Source organism: Camellia sinensis, chromosome 3 (genome assembly GCF_055761805.1).
Source record: "Camellia sinensis isolate YWXY chromosome 3, ASM5576180v1, whole genome shotgun sequence".
NCBI classification, from domain to species: domain Eukaryota; kingdom Viridiplantae; phylum Streptophyta; class Magnoliopsida; order Ericales; family Theaceae; genus Camellia; species Camellia sinensis.
In genome coordinates, this window is record NC_138963.1 from 105,886,579 (window position 1) to 105,904,719 (window position 18,141).

The following is an 18,141-nucleotide window of genomic DNA, read 5'->3' on the forward strand; positions in this document are numbered from 1 at the left end:
TTGAGCCAAAATCATGCTAAAATGACATGTTACAACATGATGCATGTTGAGGTAAATAAGAGGATTGCATGACAAGTATATGAAGCATATAAGAGGCCATCAAACCAACTTGAAACAGAGGTATATTATGGAAAAACAAAGCCTAATACACATTGAAATAAAGCTAAAACAAGCTAAGCATACAAGCCACCAACATATGCCATTTATGCAAGCATTCAAGACGACAAGGAGAGGGGATGACCCTCTCCTATTTAAGACCTCAAAATCACTTTTCCACCACTAAAAATCCTCTGGATTTCAGTGGTAGAAAAGTCATCCAAAGCTAAGAACAAAGGCCGAAAGGGATGGCCTAAAACAAGGCCTAACAAGGCTTTGGAGGGGGTAAACAACCCCAAACCAAGAAGAGACCTTAAAAAAAGGTCTAAAGAAAGTAAAAATAGAACTTTTATCAGTTGATAGCTAAGCTTAAAACAATAAGAAAGAAGGGCTAAAAGCTTAAGCAAGAATGGGGTATTAAAAGCAAGTTTGCTCACCCTTAAAGAACACCTCCAAGAACACAACACTAGGAGGTTTCTCTGATCAAAATCACCTCAAGAACCCTAACACCAACTACTTAGGACCTCAGCAACCAAGGATGGTGTTCTACTAGGTGCTCTAGTGCAAAAGTATGAACAAAACAACCTAGAAGGCACAAACACACACACAAACATGTGAAGAGAGGGAGATATAGAGATATATAGATACAACTCTCTAACCCTAAATTTTCAGAACCTCTGAGAAGGGAGGAGGGGCTCCCTTCTTATAGGAGTCCAAATTCTAAGCTTCCTAACCAAGCTAAGGCAAGGGACAAATCCCTTCATACACGTGTATGGAGACGGTGAGCTGGCATAAAATATCTACATAAAGTAGATTAACAGGGTTTGGCCAGAAAACATGGCCGTTCGACCAACATAATGGCCGACCTACCAAAAAGAGTGCCGATCGGCCAACACTTTTTGCTGATGGCAAGAAAACAGGGCCGATGACTTCATGCCTTGGCCGATGGGTTGAGGAAATAGCCAACAAGCCACCCTCTTCCCTCAGAAGCAAAAACACAAGTGCTTGGTCCACAACCAAGCACAAAATAGACAAGTTGAGAGACCTTGAGACAAGGCACGCGGTCGAGACCTCCGGGAACTCAGAACGAACACGAGCATGGATAATCATCGAGTGTTCAAACGATGACGTCCAAGTCTTGAGGACGGTCAAAAATGGGGTGTCTACAGCATATCTCTGAGCTAAAACCAAGCTTTAGACCTCAAATAGAGCCTCCAAGAACCTCAGCCCCAAGATGAAGGTATTTGGCTAAGGGTCTTAGTACAAATATGTAGAACTTTCCCACTTCTAAGCACAAAATAGGAAGAGAGAGAGGATTCTAGAGAGAGAGACAAGAATTTTTCTCACAAAATTCTGTAGAGAGAGAGAGATTTAGAGAGAGAGGCTTCCAAACTTGCTCCCCTTGCAAATTGATAGATATGGCCTCCATATATAGCAAAAACAAGAGCTTGGTCAAAAATATCTAATCTAGAGACAGCTAGAGCAGTGTAGAGATAGCTGGAGGTAAAAATCTGCAAAAAAATCTGAGTTTTTGCATCGTTGCCCGACAGGATCATTGATAACCGGAACTGCATCATTTTTAGCCAGCAAGGACCCTCAATGGCTGGCACTGCATCATCCATGGCCGACACCCTTCACCAGTGTCCGGCAGAGAAAATTTGCTCTCCAGGTCCAACTTCAAACGGGCATAACTCCTTCATTCGGTCTCCTTTTGAGGCCATTCTTTTGTTAAAATTGAAACCCCAGATGTAAGCTTTCCAATGGTGGCAGCCTTACATCAAAATTCCAAGTGTACAAAAAGTTATGCTCATTCTAGTGAATCTGCTCAATTTCGGTCCTATCTAGATTCATGTCGAACTTCTCCCAAACTGGTTTTCTTCTCTCCTCTCCTCTTTTCTTCAACCCCAAACCCCTAAATAAGGTGTTTTAAAATATTTTTCAGATATTTCACATCTCTTTCATTCATTTCCACTTTGTCCTTGCTTGGTTTCCTGAAAAGCACAACATTTAACAAAATGCGAGCGTCGAAACATCGTAGGAAGCTTTTTCAAAAACTATTTTGAAAGAGAGGGTTTTAAGGTCTAAAATATTTTAGTTAAAATCATTTTGGTCCACAGAGGGGTGTGAAGTTGGGATTTGAAGGTCCTCTTGTCAAAGAAATCGAATCTTCGCATTGCACAACTTTCATCACCAGGCAAACAATCAGTAGCACCCAAGTCTTAAGGGCGGTCAAAAATAGGGTGTCTACAGTTGTCCCTCTTTGATAGAGCTTAGAGTCATGTAATGATGTGAGTGAATGTCAAAGCCCAGAGACGACCCATTTTTGACAAGGCCGAAGACTTGGACAAACAATATAAAATGAAGATGTTGAAACAAATGGTTGTGCCCGCAAGCTGCCTACGTATCCCTTTGCAAGGAATCAAACCAGCGTAGTTCAGGGGCAAGATGCAAAATGATACATAATATAACAAAACAGCATAAATGATATACAATGTAACCAAACAATGCAAATGACATGCAATGTAATTGAAATAATCAAACCACAAGCAGTACAAACCCACAAATACCATAAAGGGATGGAGATCCAAAATCAAACTACGTTTAACATAGAAAAGAAGTGGGCACGAGCCAAACGACGCCTAACACAGGCTAAGTGCCTACATCCTCAGTACTGGCCTCAGCCCAGCATGGATGCTTACACATAACAGAATCGTGTTTCAACGTGAAAGGGGTGCAAGCACATGCAAAACTATGTGTTTCGTAGATAGAAAAAGAGTTCAAGTAATTGAGGTAGTATGATATAAGTGAGGAATCATCTGTTATGGGAAGATCATAATCCTATATGCTGAATGAAAGAAAACAAAATACGATGCAATTGATGAAGTGAATAAGGCGCGCGGCCAAACCACATTTTACCTAGAAAAGGTATGGACACAAAACAGACCACGTCTAAGATAGAAAACGTGTCGAAACCCTCAGACCACAATTCTCTTAGTGGAATAGGCGCATACACATTATCACAGAACCATGCTTTAACGAAGGAAATATATGAGCACATGCTAGACTAAGCTTAACATGGAAAGGATGCATGATGAAACAATGCAGTAGATGCATGCGATAAATGCTATATGCAATGCAATAGACATAATGTGATCCAATAGATAGGAAGTGAAAGTACCTTACAGGGGCAATTGGCAATGACTCACCTCATGCTAATGAGGATCTTCCTCTTCTGTATCTTGCGTTCCCGAACCATAGTAATACTTTTCTCCATGTCTTTGGTCACAGTTTTCCCTATTCTCCAATAGGGTGACAGACTAGGTTGGTTCCGTATCCAGAATTGAGGCGCATACTCGCTACCACAACCTATGGGGCTGCCATACAGATTTCAAGCCGAGGATACACCCCTGGGTATTTAAACCAGACTTTAGTCTCGAAAATCCTGAACCTTTGCATTCTAGGCATCAGCCATTCAAACTCTAGTTTCTACCGTCTCAGTTGATCTCTTAGGAACTCACTGCACACACACCGAAAGTCGTTCGGGCACGACAAACACCAAAGGAATTGCACCTTTAGAGGATTTATGGTCTCCTAGACCATGCGAGTGCACAAGACAGTGCGATGCAGATCAAATGCACAAAACAGTGCGATGTAAGGTGAATGAATGCACAAAACAGTGCTAAACAGGTGCACAAGACAGTGTGAATGCAGGTTGAAATGCACAGAACAGTGCTAACAAGACGCACAAAACAGTGCGATGCAGGTGCACAAGACAGTGTCATGCGTAAGAAAGCGCGATTGAATTGCAATGCACAAGACAATGAGAACGATACAAAAATACAATGTACACAAGACAGTGCGATACAAGTGAATGCACGAAATAGATGAGAATGCACAAGACAGTGCAACATGCAAGGTGCACAAAACAATGTAATGCAAGGTGCGCGAAATAGCGCGATGTAAAGCACTAACAAGTGCAAGTACGATGCGCAAGAAAATGCGAGCAATGCACAAACAAGTGTAGAAAAGGCGCGTAAAAAAATGCGAGCAATGCACTAACAAGTGCAGGTAGGGTGCGTAAAACAGCGTGATGCACTGCACTAACGAGTGCAGGTAAGGTGCGCAATAAAGTGCGATGCACTGCACTAACGAGTGCAGGTAAGGTGCGCAAGAAAGCGTGATGCACTGCACTAACGAGTGCAGGTAAGGTGTGCAAGAAAGTGCAATGCACTACACTAACGAGTATAGGTAAGGTGCGCAAGAAAGCGCGATGCAAAAGAAACGAGCATTTTCTATGCAAGATGAGAGCATGTAATGAAATGCACAAGATAGTGCAATGCGCAAGAAAGCGCGAGTGTAAACTGCACAAAATAGTGCGATGCGTAAAAAAGAGCGAGTGTAAACTGCATAATATAGTGCGATGCGCAAGAAAGTACGAGTGTAAACTACACAAAACAGTGCGATGCGCAAGAAAACACGAGTGTAAACTGTACAAAACAGTGCGATGCGCAAGAAAGCACGAGTGTAAACTACACAAAACAATGCAATGCGCAAGAAAACGCGAGTGTAAACTGCATAAAACAGTGCGATGCGCAAGAAAGCGCGAGTGTAAACGGCACAAAACAGTGCGATACGCAAGAAAGCGCGAGTGTAAACGTAGGATTTTAAGATCTCCTAGACCAAAGAATGCACAAGACAGTGCGAGTGAGACACAACCACAAGGTGCATAAGACAGTGCGAGTGATACGAAACCACAAGGTGCACAAGACAGTGCGAGTGATACGAATTTGCAAAGTGCATAAGACAGTGCGAGTGATACGAAATTGTGCAATAGATGCACTGCGTGACAGTATTATGCGATAGATACACGATGTTAATTGAAAGCATGTTCTATGCATGAAAGAAGCATATTATATGCAAGAGACAAAAACATATTCTACGCAAGAATCATAAACGATGTGCGCATGCAACAAAAGTGTAAATGAAAATGTACATTCTATGCAATAAGGGGGGCAAATATGTACTTTGGTGCCTCCGATTTACCTCTCAGCGGACTTTGCAACATGCTTAACTCAAAAAAGACACACCCTATTCAAATTGGCAAGGGGTAATATTTGCATGCTGTTTGGATTACCATTCTGGCTTAAAGCAGGCTTAAGCTTGGGGTCAAGGTACACTCATACTCCAGAGAAGGGCAAGGCCTAAGAAGGTGCATCTGGAATGCAGACTCTGACTTGCCAAAGTTGAAACACACTAAGATGCTCCAAATTTTCCATCTTTTCTTTTGCTTTGCAGTCTGGAACCCAGATAGCTTCAGATAGGTCCTTGTTCTACGGTTCTCACATAACCTGGGTTGAACCCTGCAGTTCATGAAAGAAAGGAATTTTGTTTTGCACATATGTGGAGAATGGCACAGCACTCTGAGTATAAAACGATTTATTTTTGAAATTGAGAAAGGAGTTCTTGACCGGGTATTGAGCCTACAACTGACTACAGTCAAAATGAACTAACAAAGGAAAAACAAAGGTAAAACAACCTAAACACGTCTATTGACACTTGAAACGACCTAAAACAAGAATCGAGACAAACAAAAACACACACACAACACTCAGATGTGTTCCAATGGCGAGAGACCTCTCGACTCACAGGCAGCCCACAGCTTCTCTAGGTAATGTTTCCCACCCTTTCTCATTTGTGATCCTTACATCACTCTGGCACACAATCTCTTTTTCTCTGAAAAGCCCTTTTCTCACTTTTCCCTCAGCGCACATCTCTCTATTCTTCAATCTCTCTTCTTTTTTATCCCTCCCCTGGGTGGTTCATGGATAAATAGGAAGTTGTGGGCTCTTGCCCCTAGTATTCTGCTAGATTCTCTTTCTTTCATTTGCAACTAGTGAGCTCTCCCACAGAGGGGTTGCGCTAGGACTAGGTGTGCAGTAGATTTGCAACTGACATCGATTGACAATGCCCTTGGCTTAGCTTGACCGAGATGACTTACAGCATGTCGCACCGGCCAGGTATACAATTGATTGGTCTGACACATTGCGTTTTCTATGCCCCCATTCCGGGTCAGATGCCAATTTGGGTGTGATCATCTAAATGAGGGAATCAAATATTTAGCTCCATTTTCAATCTGTGCTTCGCACTTGGCTTGATACCTCGCTGCTTGGAGGATGAGAGAGCTTTCGGCCCTCTATTTGTTAGCTTCAGTTGTGCCCTTTCTGGGGCATATTGTGCCCTTTCTGGCAAGTATAATGCCTTTTCCGGAAAGTATGTTGACAGCAAGAAAAAGACAGAAAACCTGACTCAACTGTTCCCCTAGTTCATCAGTTTGACCATTTTTTGTGTTTTGGCTTTCTACTAAAACAATTTTGACCAATATGAGAGTTAGATTAACACACTTGTTCAACTTTCTGATTCAAAATCATGCAAGTCAGGCTATGAGCACTGAAAATTTTCCTTTTTTGGGTCCAAGATATGGTCCAGTTTTTAGAAAAAATGGGATAATTTTTGAGAGAATTAGTCAACCTCGGTAAAAAAATTCTCAAAAACTATTTTTGCAAATGGCCACTGCTCGACCAACATAGAATTTACTCTTGAGATGCACAACCTCAGATCTGGGCTTGAATTGTCCTGCAGCTGAATCTTCCAGCGGAATAGAACAATCTGACTTTGAACAAAGACAAGCCAATTTGTATATGGACAAGATAGCTGAGTTGAGCAAGCATAAACCAATCAACATGGATGAGCCAAGCAAGCTAAAAATGATTGGGGCCGAACTTCAGGATGAAGTTGCTTACGTATCCCAAAGATGGGAATCAGGTCTGACGTAGTTCCGGGTTGAGGTTCAGTTAGGTGTTGACGTTCTCATTTTGCACTCTAACTTTTGCCAAGGTCGCCCTTCTGGGTTTTCAACCTTGCGAGCTTTGTTTTTCTTTTCATTTCATTTATTTTCATCTTTTCCTTCTTTATTCTTCCATCTTTTCATTTCTTTTCATTTTTCTTTTTCTTCATTTTTGTTTTTTTCATTTTTTCTTCTTTTTCTTCTTTTTTTGCTCTAACTTTTGCCTGGGTCGCCCTTCTGGGTTTTCGGCCCAGCAAGCCTCTCAAGGGTAAAATTTTAGCTTGTCCATGTTAAATGGTCGTAGGATCTCGAAGCCATCTGAATCCAAGAGAATGGTTGCTGTTTGATAATGATGTAGGAGTCCATCCAATTGGGTCTGAATTTGCCCCTAGTGTTGCGGATAGGAACTCGATTGTCCTTCAACAAAAACTTTCTTTTCTCCATTCTGGGATTTGGCTTTCTTGCCAGTCCTCATTGGTTTGCGAAATGACCCATCTTTGACTCTTCGAGTACATCTGACATTTGGTTGCCCCTAGTTCAAGTGCTACTTCTGATCTAGCTTCGCAAGCTTCCTTTGATAACATCTGATCTTCTTGATCAGACTTTCTTGCCCCTAGTTCGAGGGTTGCTTCAAATCTGGCCTGGCGGGCTCCTTTGATGTCATATGACCTTATTGCCCCTAGTTCATGGGCTGCTTCAAATCTAGCCATACAAGCCACTGCTTTAAATCTGGCCATGCAAGCCCCACATTGTGGTTGACCGTCGAACATTCTGAATCCAAGTTCAAGGTTTGAAAGCAAAAAGGGTTGAGTCCTGAGGCTGAGAGCGATCCTATGCTGCACAATCTCAAGATCAATTACACGCATGTCTTCGCGGGACCACGCAAAACATTTTTTGAAATCTTTTAAGAAAGCAACTAGTCGCTCGCGCTAAAGACAATGTAAAACCAATCTGGATCAAGCCAGGATCATTCTCAGTACTCACATTAACAAGCATGATCTCATTCATTAAGGGCTTAGCACGCCTCTCTTCCTCTCAATTGATCAAATTTTTGCAAATCCCGAGGAATTCCTCCTTCTTTGTTTTCATCACAGTGTTAGAAAAGTTTTTGAAAAACTTAAGTCAATGTAATGATTTCAAGGCACAAAAAAGTAGGTGAAAAGCACTGCCGTCTCATTCAGATCTTCTGGCATAATTGGCTTCATGGCAGAAACAGAATCAAAGGAAAGAGTGTAAAAGACAAACGCAAAACAAGCAAGTGATGTAAAGAGTGTAAAAGACAAATGCAAAACAAGCAAGTGATGTCCGACGTAACAACCCCGAAATCACCCGACTCTAACACAACATTACTGACTCGATACAACAAGACAGACTTAAAACAACACGACTGAACTGACTCAATACCCAAGTCAGAAAGTAAAATTAACAGCATTTGTACATTGCTCAAAACAGTGCATGCCATCCACCACATCTGTAGTAAACTGAGCGCCATGAGCAAGTGGTTCATCCCCCAATCACATAATCACTTTAACCCCTAAGTTCACTGATCCAGTGCCGACAGACTTTGCAGAGCCTGGTGCGACGATGACCATGTTATCAATCAAATATTGTATTTCGTGGCGAAGACAAAAACACATGTTAGTGTCATGGCCGGCTTGTTGGTGGAAGGCACAGTACTTGGCTGGATTATGTGAGGGAGGGAGGTTATTCGGGAGAGGCCGAGGCTCAAGGGGTTTGAGATGGCCTTTGTTGATCAACACACCCATGGCTTTGGATAAGGACATATAAAGCGGGGCGAAGAACCTCTGGCCTCAGGGTGGGTACTTCAAGGTTTGTGAGGTTGTGTTGGATGTACCGACGAAAGGGTTGGCAGGTGTTGACTGGGTTTGTTGATCTCTGATTGATGTAGGACTGAAGTTGAGAGGGGTGTTTCTGGTACGACATCCCTTTTCCCGACTTGCCCCTTGATTCAGAATGCTCTCATCCTGAGTGGCAAAAGTGTCATCCACAGTCTTTGCAACAACTGCAAGCACTTGTTGTCTGTTCAGCCCTTTGACCTTCAATGCCTTGATAGCCCACCGAAGTTGTGCATACGGATCAATACTTGCCTTGATCTCGTTCCTACCACTTGCTTCTGCTTGGCCAAGGAATTGGGTCGCTATATTAGAGCGGAGCCTGGTTGTTGTCGACATGTCACCACCCAGATCTGAGATGGCTTCAGGTTGACCCTTTTCAATTGCAGCTTGCCCCAAGATTGAGAAGCCTTTTGGATCGAAATTTCTGGCTCGTGATGTTGTCGATGATGGAGCCAAAATCCTAAAGGCTAAATCTGCCACAGTTCTTTGCAAATCTTCAATCATGCTCCCCAACTCAAAAGTAATGGGTTGATGGGTCTGAGATGATTGGGGTTCAGATGCATCCATTATGCATAAGTCCATGCTGACTGGAATGAACACCTCAGGCTTGGGTAGATGGGCTGGGGTGATGTCTATGCTAGGGTTGTAGTTGGGTGGCAGTATATGGATTAGATTAAGGTGTGGAGGTGACGGGTCAGTGGTAGCCTGAGGTCCCTTTGGTGGAGCTATGATATTTTCGTCAATAAGATCCTGAATCTTATGACGGAGGCGAATGCAACGATTCGTACCATGACCGTGTTGTTGATAATAGACATAGTATTTAGCTGGGCCATATCTGGCAGGGAGAGTATTTGGAAGGGGTTGAGGTTCTAGGAGCTCTAGGTACCCTTCATCTTGTAGCATTTTGAAAGCTCACTACAACAAAAAACATTTTTGGTAACGCTTTTTAGCAACCAAACAAAAATTTAGTTGCCAAAGATACATCATTGGTGACCGAATGGTTGTTGTCACTAAAAACTAAACTTTTGGCGACGAATTTAAAATTTTGGTCACTATTGAGTTTGGCGCCAAGTAATTTTTTTGCGCGGGAGAGCTGAAAACAATTTGGCGACCAAATTAATTTTTAGCGACGAAAATTTTTTGTCGCCAATTATATGTCTTTGGTGACAAGCATGACTTGGTCACCGAAAATTTGAATAATATTCATGGCAACCAAATTTATTTGGTTGCCAATAATTTATTTGCCTTTACCTAATTTTTTATTGCCAAAAGTAATTGTCTAAGTGACCATCACTTTTGTTCTCACTTTCTCACTCCATCTGAAACGGCACACACAGGTTGATGTAGGTAATGTCTTCTTTTCTTCTTCTTCTTCTTCTTCTTTTTCTTCTTCTTCTCTTCTTCTTCTTCTCTCTCTCTCTCCCTCTCCCTCTTGCTTTGTTGCATTGCTGAATCTGAAAGGCACCGAAGCGTTGTTGACAGCAGCACTGCACGGTGGTAGATCACACCCTCTTTTTGGGTCGATCCCCTCTTCTCTTCTCTATCTCTGATATGTTGAATGTAGTCCCTCTCCCTCTTGCTTTCTCGAGCCGTCGAATGCCAATGGCACAGCAGCACTGGGCAGCAGTAGCGCTAGGTAACAGCAGCAGCAGCACTGGGCAGTAGATCGATGTCCTCTTCTTTAGGTCGATGCCCTCTTCTCTTCTCTGGGCCAAATGATATTCTGAATGTATTTTTTGAAACCAATTTTTTAAGTTACAGAGGTGAAATAAAGTAATTTTTATTTTATTTTTGATATGTATGATATCTGTTGTGTGACCTAGATGAACTATATATCTAGCGTGTATTCAAGGATTGGACTGAAATCTAACCCACTGCTGTATAATAAATTGTTCTTTGAAATTAATTTGCATTTATTTATTTGATATTTGCAAGTTTTTTTTCTTTTTTGTTCAACTACCACAGATTGCCCATTTGATATTATGACTAACAAGTAATACGCCGTTGTTTTCAAACAGGGCATGATTCAAGATTACCTTCATTCTGTTTTATGTTGTAAATAGTTGATCTGTTAATGTAGATTACCTCATCCCTCTTAAGAAATCCAAATATGCGAGAGATAGTTAATGCACCATGAGGAAAAAAAATGAAAAATATATCTTATATCTAAGATCAAAATAATTTCACAATTCAAACACAAAAAGATTTATCTTTTAGCTTTTTAATATCAAGGAGTGGGAAAAAAACAGTGAATGTCATATAATAATAAATAAATAAATCAGATAAAGAAATCTCCAGGTGTTGTGTTAAATGGGGAAAAATTAAAATGAATAGAGAGAAAGTGATTGATTCAGGTCTTAAACAAGGGTTGCCAAGAAGCACTCTGTTTTGGTTATAGAACACATTAGAAATTTAGCATAGAAATAGAATCATAATTGATTGATCTCTTTTTTAATTTTGTGAAAATAACGTCACTTCATGCATTATGCAAATAGAACTGAATTGTAGTGAATTGAATCATTTTGGTTGAAACTCGTGTCGAATCGTATGAATCAAATCGGTAATCATAAGATTCTAATGACCATGTTTTTTACTACAATTACTACCTTTTTGACTGGTTATTACTACTGTTACTATTGCTATCTACAATTCCTATTGCGAATATTGTTAGTGAAACTGAATGATTCATGGATGCTCCTGCCATTCTTCTTGTGATTTTTGTTAATACATTGATTTTCATTCAATATACATATATATATATATATATACATATGTATTCGAGAACTGCTTTTATTGATTGTAGTTTGTCAGAAAATATACATTATTTTATTAATTTTTTTGTTTTTCGCCATGTGACAAAAAATATTTATGTTATCCCATATATAACAATTGGATAGATAAATTCAAGAGAAATAAAATTTATTTAAATTGGTTTTAATTTTTCTTTGCCCCTTCTACTTTTTCTTTGGTCCAGTAGGAATAATATGAGGGGTTACTAAAAAAAAGAGTTGTCATATGAGGTGTAATGGGTGGAGAAGCTGCAGTAAGTTAAAAATAATTTCCAATGTTTCACTTTGTATATATGGTGCAATACGAGAACTAATGGTCATTAAAAACAATGGAGAGATACCAAAAATTGTATTATTTAAATTACAAATTTGTGTAACCAGGGATTTGTGTTTGCATTAAATTTGTTCTAAAATTTTTATTGCCATCGTATGTCTTCGACCCAATCAAATTTTAATATGCTTTTAAGTACGTCATCTAGTGTTTTCTTTACCATGTCCGATGTAATCAGCCTGTCCTTTCAGAACCTTAAATTTGCACCACACTGCTTTTTACTATGCAGCCACTATTTTTTGTTGTTTCTGTTCATTCATCTTGCTCTTTGGAATTCCTTAATGATTTGATTTACCTGCTAAACTTAGAGGATGTAAAAGATTGATTTGGATTGATCACAAAGTTAATTCTATCTGGATGAATCTGTGTGAGGCTTTTAATTGTACAATTGATCTACCATGTGATGAAGCCGAGTAGACAAGCCAACCAACCATGACAGTGTAGGTGGAACCAAGTAACACTTCGGATTAATTGATAACTTGCTATCTGCAATTTTCTGAAAGACATACTCAATTGGGAAGATAAAGGAAAAGGTGGTCTGATTCTTCATTCTTGGGATATTCTTTTGCTATCAACAGCAAACTACTTCACTAAACTTATGGAATGTAACTTATAAAATAGTTAAATTTCTTCCTTAAGTGGATCCTTTTTTGTTGCTGGCTTGTCGTGCTGTTTAATGTGCTTCAGTGTGACACACATGCCTTCTTATATTAAATTATTGAGACATGTTTGACAAAATCACCATCTCAAGGGCAATTTACCAACTGTTTGCAAGCTTTTAGGCCCATGATAGAGCTTGAGAAATTCTTAAATGGCCATCATTTTCAGGGACAACACATCGTTGTATCCCTCTCCTACGAAAAATAAATAAATGAATGAACACCAGGTAGAAAGTATCTGGTACATCCTCTTCTGTTAGTTCTCATCTGAGAGACAATCATGCTAAATTTTGGATCTGTGCTACTAATTTATGTGGTCTGTGCCTGCATTGACTCTTTGATTCTATGAATTACAGAATATTAAATTGAAGAAATTTAGTAGGACAAATAAGGTAGAAAATTAAAAAAAAAAAATTGAAGACAGGAAATGAGTATCCTTATATGTTATTTGACATTCATTTCATGCCCATAACTCTCCATTAATTTCATGTATAGTGCGATTTTAATTAAACTTTGATTTATAGGTTATCGGTTAATGCATAGAGATAAAAAAGTTGCACTTGTTCGTTGGGGGCAATTACTATATCAGGTAATATTTGACTATTTGTTAAGGCTTTTTTAATTTATTTGGAGAATTTTGACACTTTTTTTTTTAATTAAATTTGTAGCTATTAGAGGATTCACTTATTGTATTATTAGTTTCTTTTTACTACTGTGAACGTATCATAACACATACATACATAAAAATATGGAATCCTAATGTTTTGAGCATTCATGATATGACAAACAATTAGATGATCCAAGGAACTATTTGATATATAAATAAGATAAGACCAAATATGCTAATTAGGGGGTGGTTGTGTTTTGCTTAAAATTCTCCAGTCCATGTCTAACTCAAATAAATAAGTCAAATTGCTAAAATCACATCTATTAAAGAAATTGAATGAATTTGATTTGTTTTGTTTTGATTTGTTTTTTTTTTAAAAAAAAAAAAAACTAGATGTGATTTCAATTCAATTTTTTCCCATCTTATCCATTCACTAATCAATACTTTTTCACAGTGGAGGATTTCTTTTTTCTATTTTTTTTAATTGTGAAATGAAATAGTTTCACTTTCACAACTAAATATTGATATTTGGTTAGGTTATAGTAGCACTTGTATCCAACCTTCCATTTTATTTTATTTTTTTAAGCAAAGCAACTGCTTAAATAGTGGGCCTTTTGCTGTCACAGCAGGGGGCTGTGACAATACCCACCCCAATCCCATTTTAGTATATGTTTTCATTGTGCATTCATAAATGGGATAGGACCACTTACCTATTGAATATTAGTGTACATAAGAACAAAGGAATTTCACATAAGATTGGCTTTGTAGTTGACCACATATGGACAAGAGTTGGATGTTACTTAAGAATAGGATGAGTTCCCAGTATCGAGATGGGGTGAAGGCTTTTGTTTAGTTCGCAATGTCAAATGTAAGGGCAAATGATAAGATTCCTTGTCCTTGTATGGACTGTTTGAATTGTGAACAACACACCAGTAAAATTGTGGAGTATCATTTGGTCGTGAAAGGTATGTCCCCTTCTTATAAGACTTGGGTGCATCACGGGGGATCTGTTCCCATTAATCAATCTCATGTATTGAATGATGACAACCACAATGACTACGGAAGTGTTGGGGATAGAATGGAAGAAGATACAGATGAAGATCAAGATGAATTCCTAAATTTGTTAGAAGATGTTTACATGGGGACTTTCATGAATGATAATGAAAATGACGGGAATGAAGAGGACGATGACGATGATGTGGCTAATAATGTTGAAGAAGAGGATGTGCGCAACTTTGATAAATTGTTGAATGATGCTCAAAGAGAGTTGTACCCTGGGTGTCGTAAGTTTTCTGTTTTATCATTTGTTGTTAAGATGCTTCATGTGAAGGTGTTGAACAAGTGGAGCAATAAATCATTCAACATGTTGTTGGGGATATTAAAGGACCTTCTACCGGTAAATGATCAAGTGATTCCATGGACCCTTTATGAAGCCAAAAAATTCTTGCGTGACTTAGGCTTCGGATATGTGACGATTCATGCATGTAAGTATGATTGTGTACTTTTCTAGAAGGAGAATGCAAATTTGGAAAATTGTCCAATTTGTCAGGAGTCCAGATACAAGTTGAATGATAGAAAAGGTAAGAAAATTCCTCATAAGATCTTAAGATACTTCCCATTGACACCGAGGTTGCAGAGATTATATATGCCGAGAAAAACAGCTATAGATATGAGATGGCACAAAGAAAAGCGAGTAGATGATGGGATATTGAGATACCCGGCTGACAGTGAGGCATGGAAGGATTTTGATAGGAAACATCCTGTGTTTTCCCAAGAGGCTCGAAATTTGAGGTTAGGATTGGCCACTGATGGTTTTAATCCTTTTGGAAACGTGAGCAACTCATATAGTATGTGGCCTGTGATTGTTGTGCCTTACAACTTGCCTCCTTGGAAATGTATGAAACAACCATTTAGTATGTTGTCATTGCTTATCCCTGGACCACAAGCACCAGGTAGAGATATCGATGTTTACATGCAACCATTAGTTGATGAGCTGAAGGAGTTGTGGGAAGATGGTGTGCTTACATATGATTCCTCAACTGAATTAACTTTTCGAATGCATGTAGCTGTCATGTGGACAATTAATGACTTTCCTGCATATGGAAACTGTCTGGATGGAGCACGAAAGGTTATTTGGCTTGTCCTACATGTAACAAGAATGCATCCTCACAATGGTGGAGAGGTAAAATAGGGTACACAGGTGCTCGCCGTTACTTGCATGATGACCACCCTTGGCGTAGGAGTCGACTTTATAACGGTAAGGCTGAGTTTGTGTCAAGACCTTTGGAGTTATCAGGGGAACAAATCTTAGAACAATTGGATTCAGGGACATACAGACCAGCATCCAGCAAATAAGAAAAGAAAAAGGGAAAATCCAGTATTGAATTGGACCAAAAAAAGCATCTTCTTTGAGTTGCCATATTGGAAAACACTTAAACTCCGACATAACCACGATGTTATGCACATAGAAAAGAATATATGTGATAGTTTGCTTGGAACATCATTGAGTATAGATGGAAAGAACAAAGACACAGAAAAAACACACATGGATTTGGAAGATATGAAAGTAAGGAAGGAGTTGTACCTGAAGAGGCATGCCGATGGATCATTTGAAAAGCCCCCAGCATTGTACACTTTGTCCTCAGATGAAAGACATGGTTTTTGTGAGTTATTGAAGTCAATTAAGTATCCTGATAGTTATGCGGCAAACATCTCAAAGTGTGTAAGCACAAAAGGTGATAAGTTAACAGGCCTAAAAAGCCATGATTGTCATATCCTTCTACAACGACTTCTTCCCATTGGAATGCGTGGATATCTTCACAATGATATATGTGTGACATTATTTGAGTTGGGAAATTTCTTTCAAGAGCTTTGCTCAAAGACATTGAAGGTGAAGGATTTGGAAAACTTAGAGGATCGCATAGTACTCATATTATGCAAGCTGGAGAAAATTTTCCCACCAGCGTTCTTTGATGTGGTGGTCCATTTGGCTATTCATTTGCCTCGCGAAGCCATTCTTGGTGGGCCTGTGCAATATCGGTGGATGTATCTCGTTGAAAGGTACTTACTAACTTCTTAATACACTAGAATAGTTAAATTGTAGCACAAACTATATACATATATATATTTATAAAAATGTGAGTATGTGTAATAAAAGTATTCTATTGTTTGTTTCATAGGCTACTTGGAATTCTAAAAGGGTATGTTGCAAATCGAGCTCGTCCAGAAGGTTCGATCACAGAAGCTTATATTGTCAAGGAGTGTCTCACATTTTGCTCAATGTATCTGGGTGGGGTCGAAACTATATTTAATCAAGAGGAATGAAATGTCGATGTTAGTGTGCATGAGTCAGGGTTAGAGGTCTTTACGCAAGATGTTCATCCTTTTGGGCTAATGACAAGGGCTTCTGATGTGTCTCAGAAAGAACGTGAAATGGCTCATTGGTTTGTCTTGAATAATAGCCTTGAGTTGGACCATTATCTAGAGTAAGTTTTTATCTTCTTTTTTATTTATTTTTAATTTTTTATGTGAAATTATGTTTTCAATATAATATGTTACTTATCAACTATATGTTTATAAATAGGCAACACAAAAATCTTTTAGAAAATCAAGGTGCACGGGACATCACAAAGAGACAAAAAGAAGAATTCCCCAAGTGGTTCAAAGAATATGTAAGATATAAGCGTAAACTTTATTGACTTATACTTACATGAATACTAATATAATGATTGAAATTGATTATGTCCTTATGTAGATGAACCACTTACGAGCTCAAGGATTACCAGAAGCAACTGATGAATTGTGGTCATTAGCAAATGGTCCTAATAGCATAGTTAATTTGTATTCAGCTTGCATTTCCAATGGTGTTCGATTTCATAGTAACGATCGTGACAATCGTCGTAAATACCAAAATAATGGGCTGGTTGTGGAAGGGGAGCATGAGGGACAAACAATTGACTTTTATGGGTACTTGAATAGAGTGTGGGAGATGCATTATATACTTGGGCATTGAGTTGTTTTATTCCAATGTGAATGGTTCAACACCGGTAGCAACAGAACATTACACATTGATGCACATTTCACAAGTATTGATGTCAAAAGTCGATGGTATAAAGATGATCCATTTGTCTTACCAAGTCATGTGAAGCAAGTTTTCCACGTTGATGATACAAAGTTAGGTGGACATTGGAAAGTCGTACAAGGACTACAACATCGAGGAATATGGGATGTACCAGAACAGGCTGACGTTGAACCTGATGATGTATTCCAACAGAATGAAACAACTAATGTTGTCCCAATCAGTGTTGAAGACCCCGTCACAATCTCACTTCATAGGAATGACATTGATCCTCAGATTATCCCAAGTGAGGTGGTTTTAGAAACAGTCAGTCGAGCACACGATGATGATGTTAATGATGAAGAGACATGCGATAATGAAGATGATTACTAAGAACATTGTCACTATCCGAGAAGATGAGCTATATAGTCATTTTGATTGTAATATGGATTTTGACATGGAACTTTAAATTTTTATGTTTTGTGTGACACTATTGTTTAAGTGCCTTTCTTGTTTCAATTTGAGCGTAATGATTATCCAAGAATATGTTTCAATGCATCTGTGTTTGTGTGTGGCCCTCTCTCTTTCTCTTTCTCTTTCTCCATTTTTTTTTGTTTCTTATGTCATGTTATTGTTTAGTTATCACTTATGTATTGATTTTATCATACGTCCATTGATATTAATGTAATTGCTTATTTTATATATGCTTCACACATGTAATAATTGAGTTCTTGTATAGATGGCAGGGCCTGGTAAAGTTAGAAGTGCAGCATCATCTAAAGTTGCTCTACTTACCCAACAAGCTCCAGCTAGAGTTGCTGCCCCTACTCAACATGCACCATCTAACTTAACTCCATCTGCTCAAAGTGTACCATCTACAAATGCTCTATGTATCCAGGCTG

The 18,141-nt window shown here is 39.0% G+C and overlaps 1 protein-coding gene across 1 annotated transcript; it reads left to right on the forward strand.

Moving 5' to 3' along the window:
• Positions 1-14,041: 14,041 nt before the first annotated feature.
• Positions 14,042-17,632, forward strand: LOC145821736 (uncharacterized). Its single transcript, XM_082918297.1, has 8 exons — positions 14,042-14,578; positions 14,693-15,364; positions 15,509-16,242; positions 16,362-16,463; positions 16,584-16,667; positions 16,766-16,853; positions 16,937-17,148; positions 17,233-17,632. Exons 1-8 carry the CDS (start codon positions 14,042-14,044, stop codon positions 17,630-17,632), a joined length of 2,829 nt encoding a protein of 942 aa, XP_082774423.1.
• The last annotated feature ends 509 nt before the right edge of the window (positions 17,633-18,141 follow it).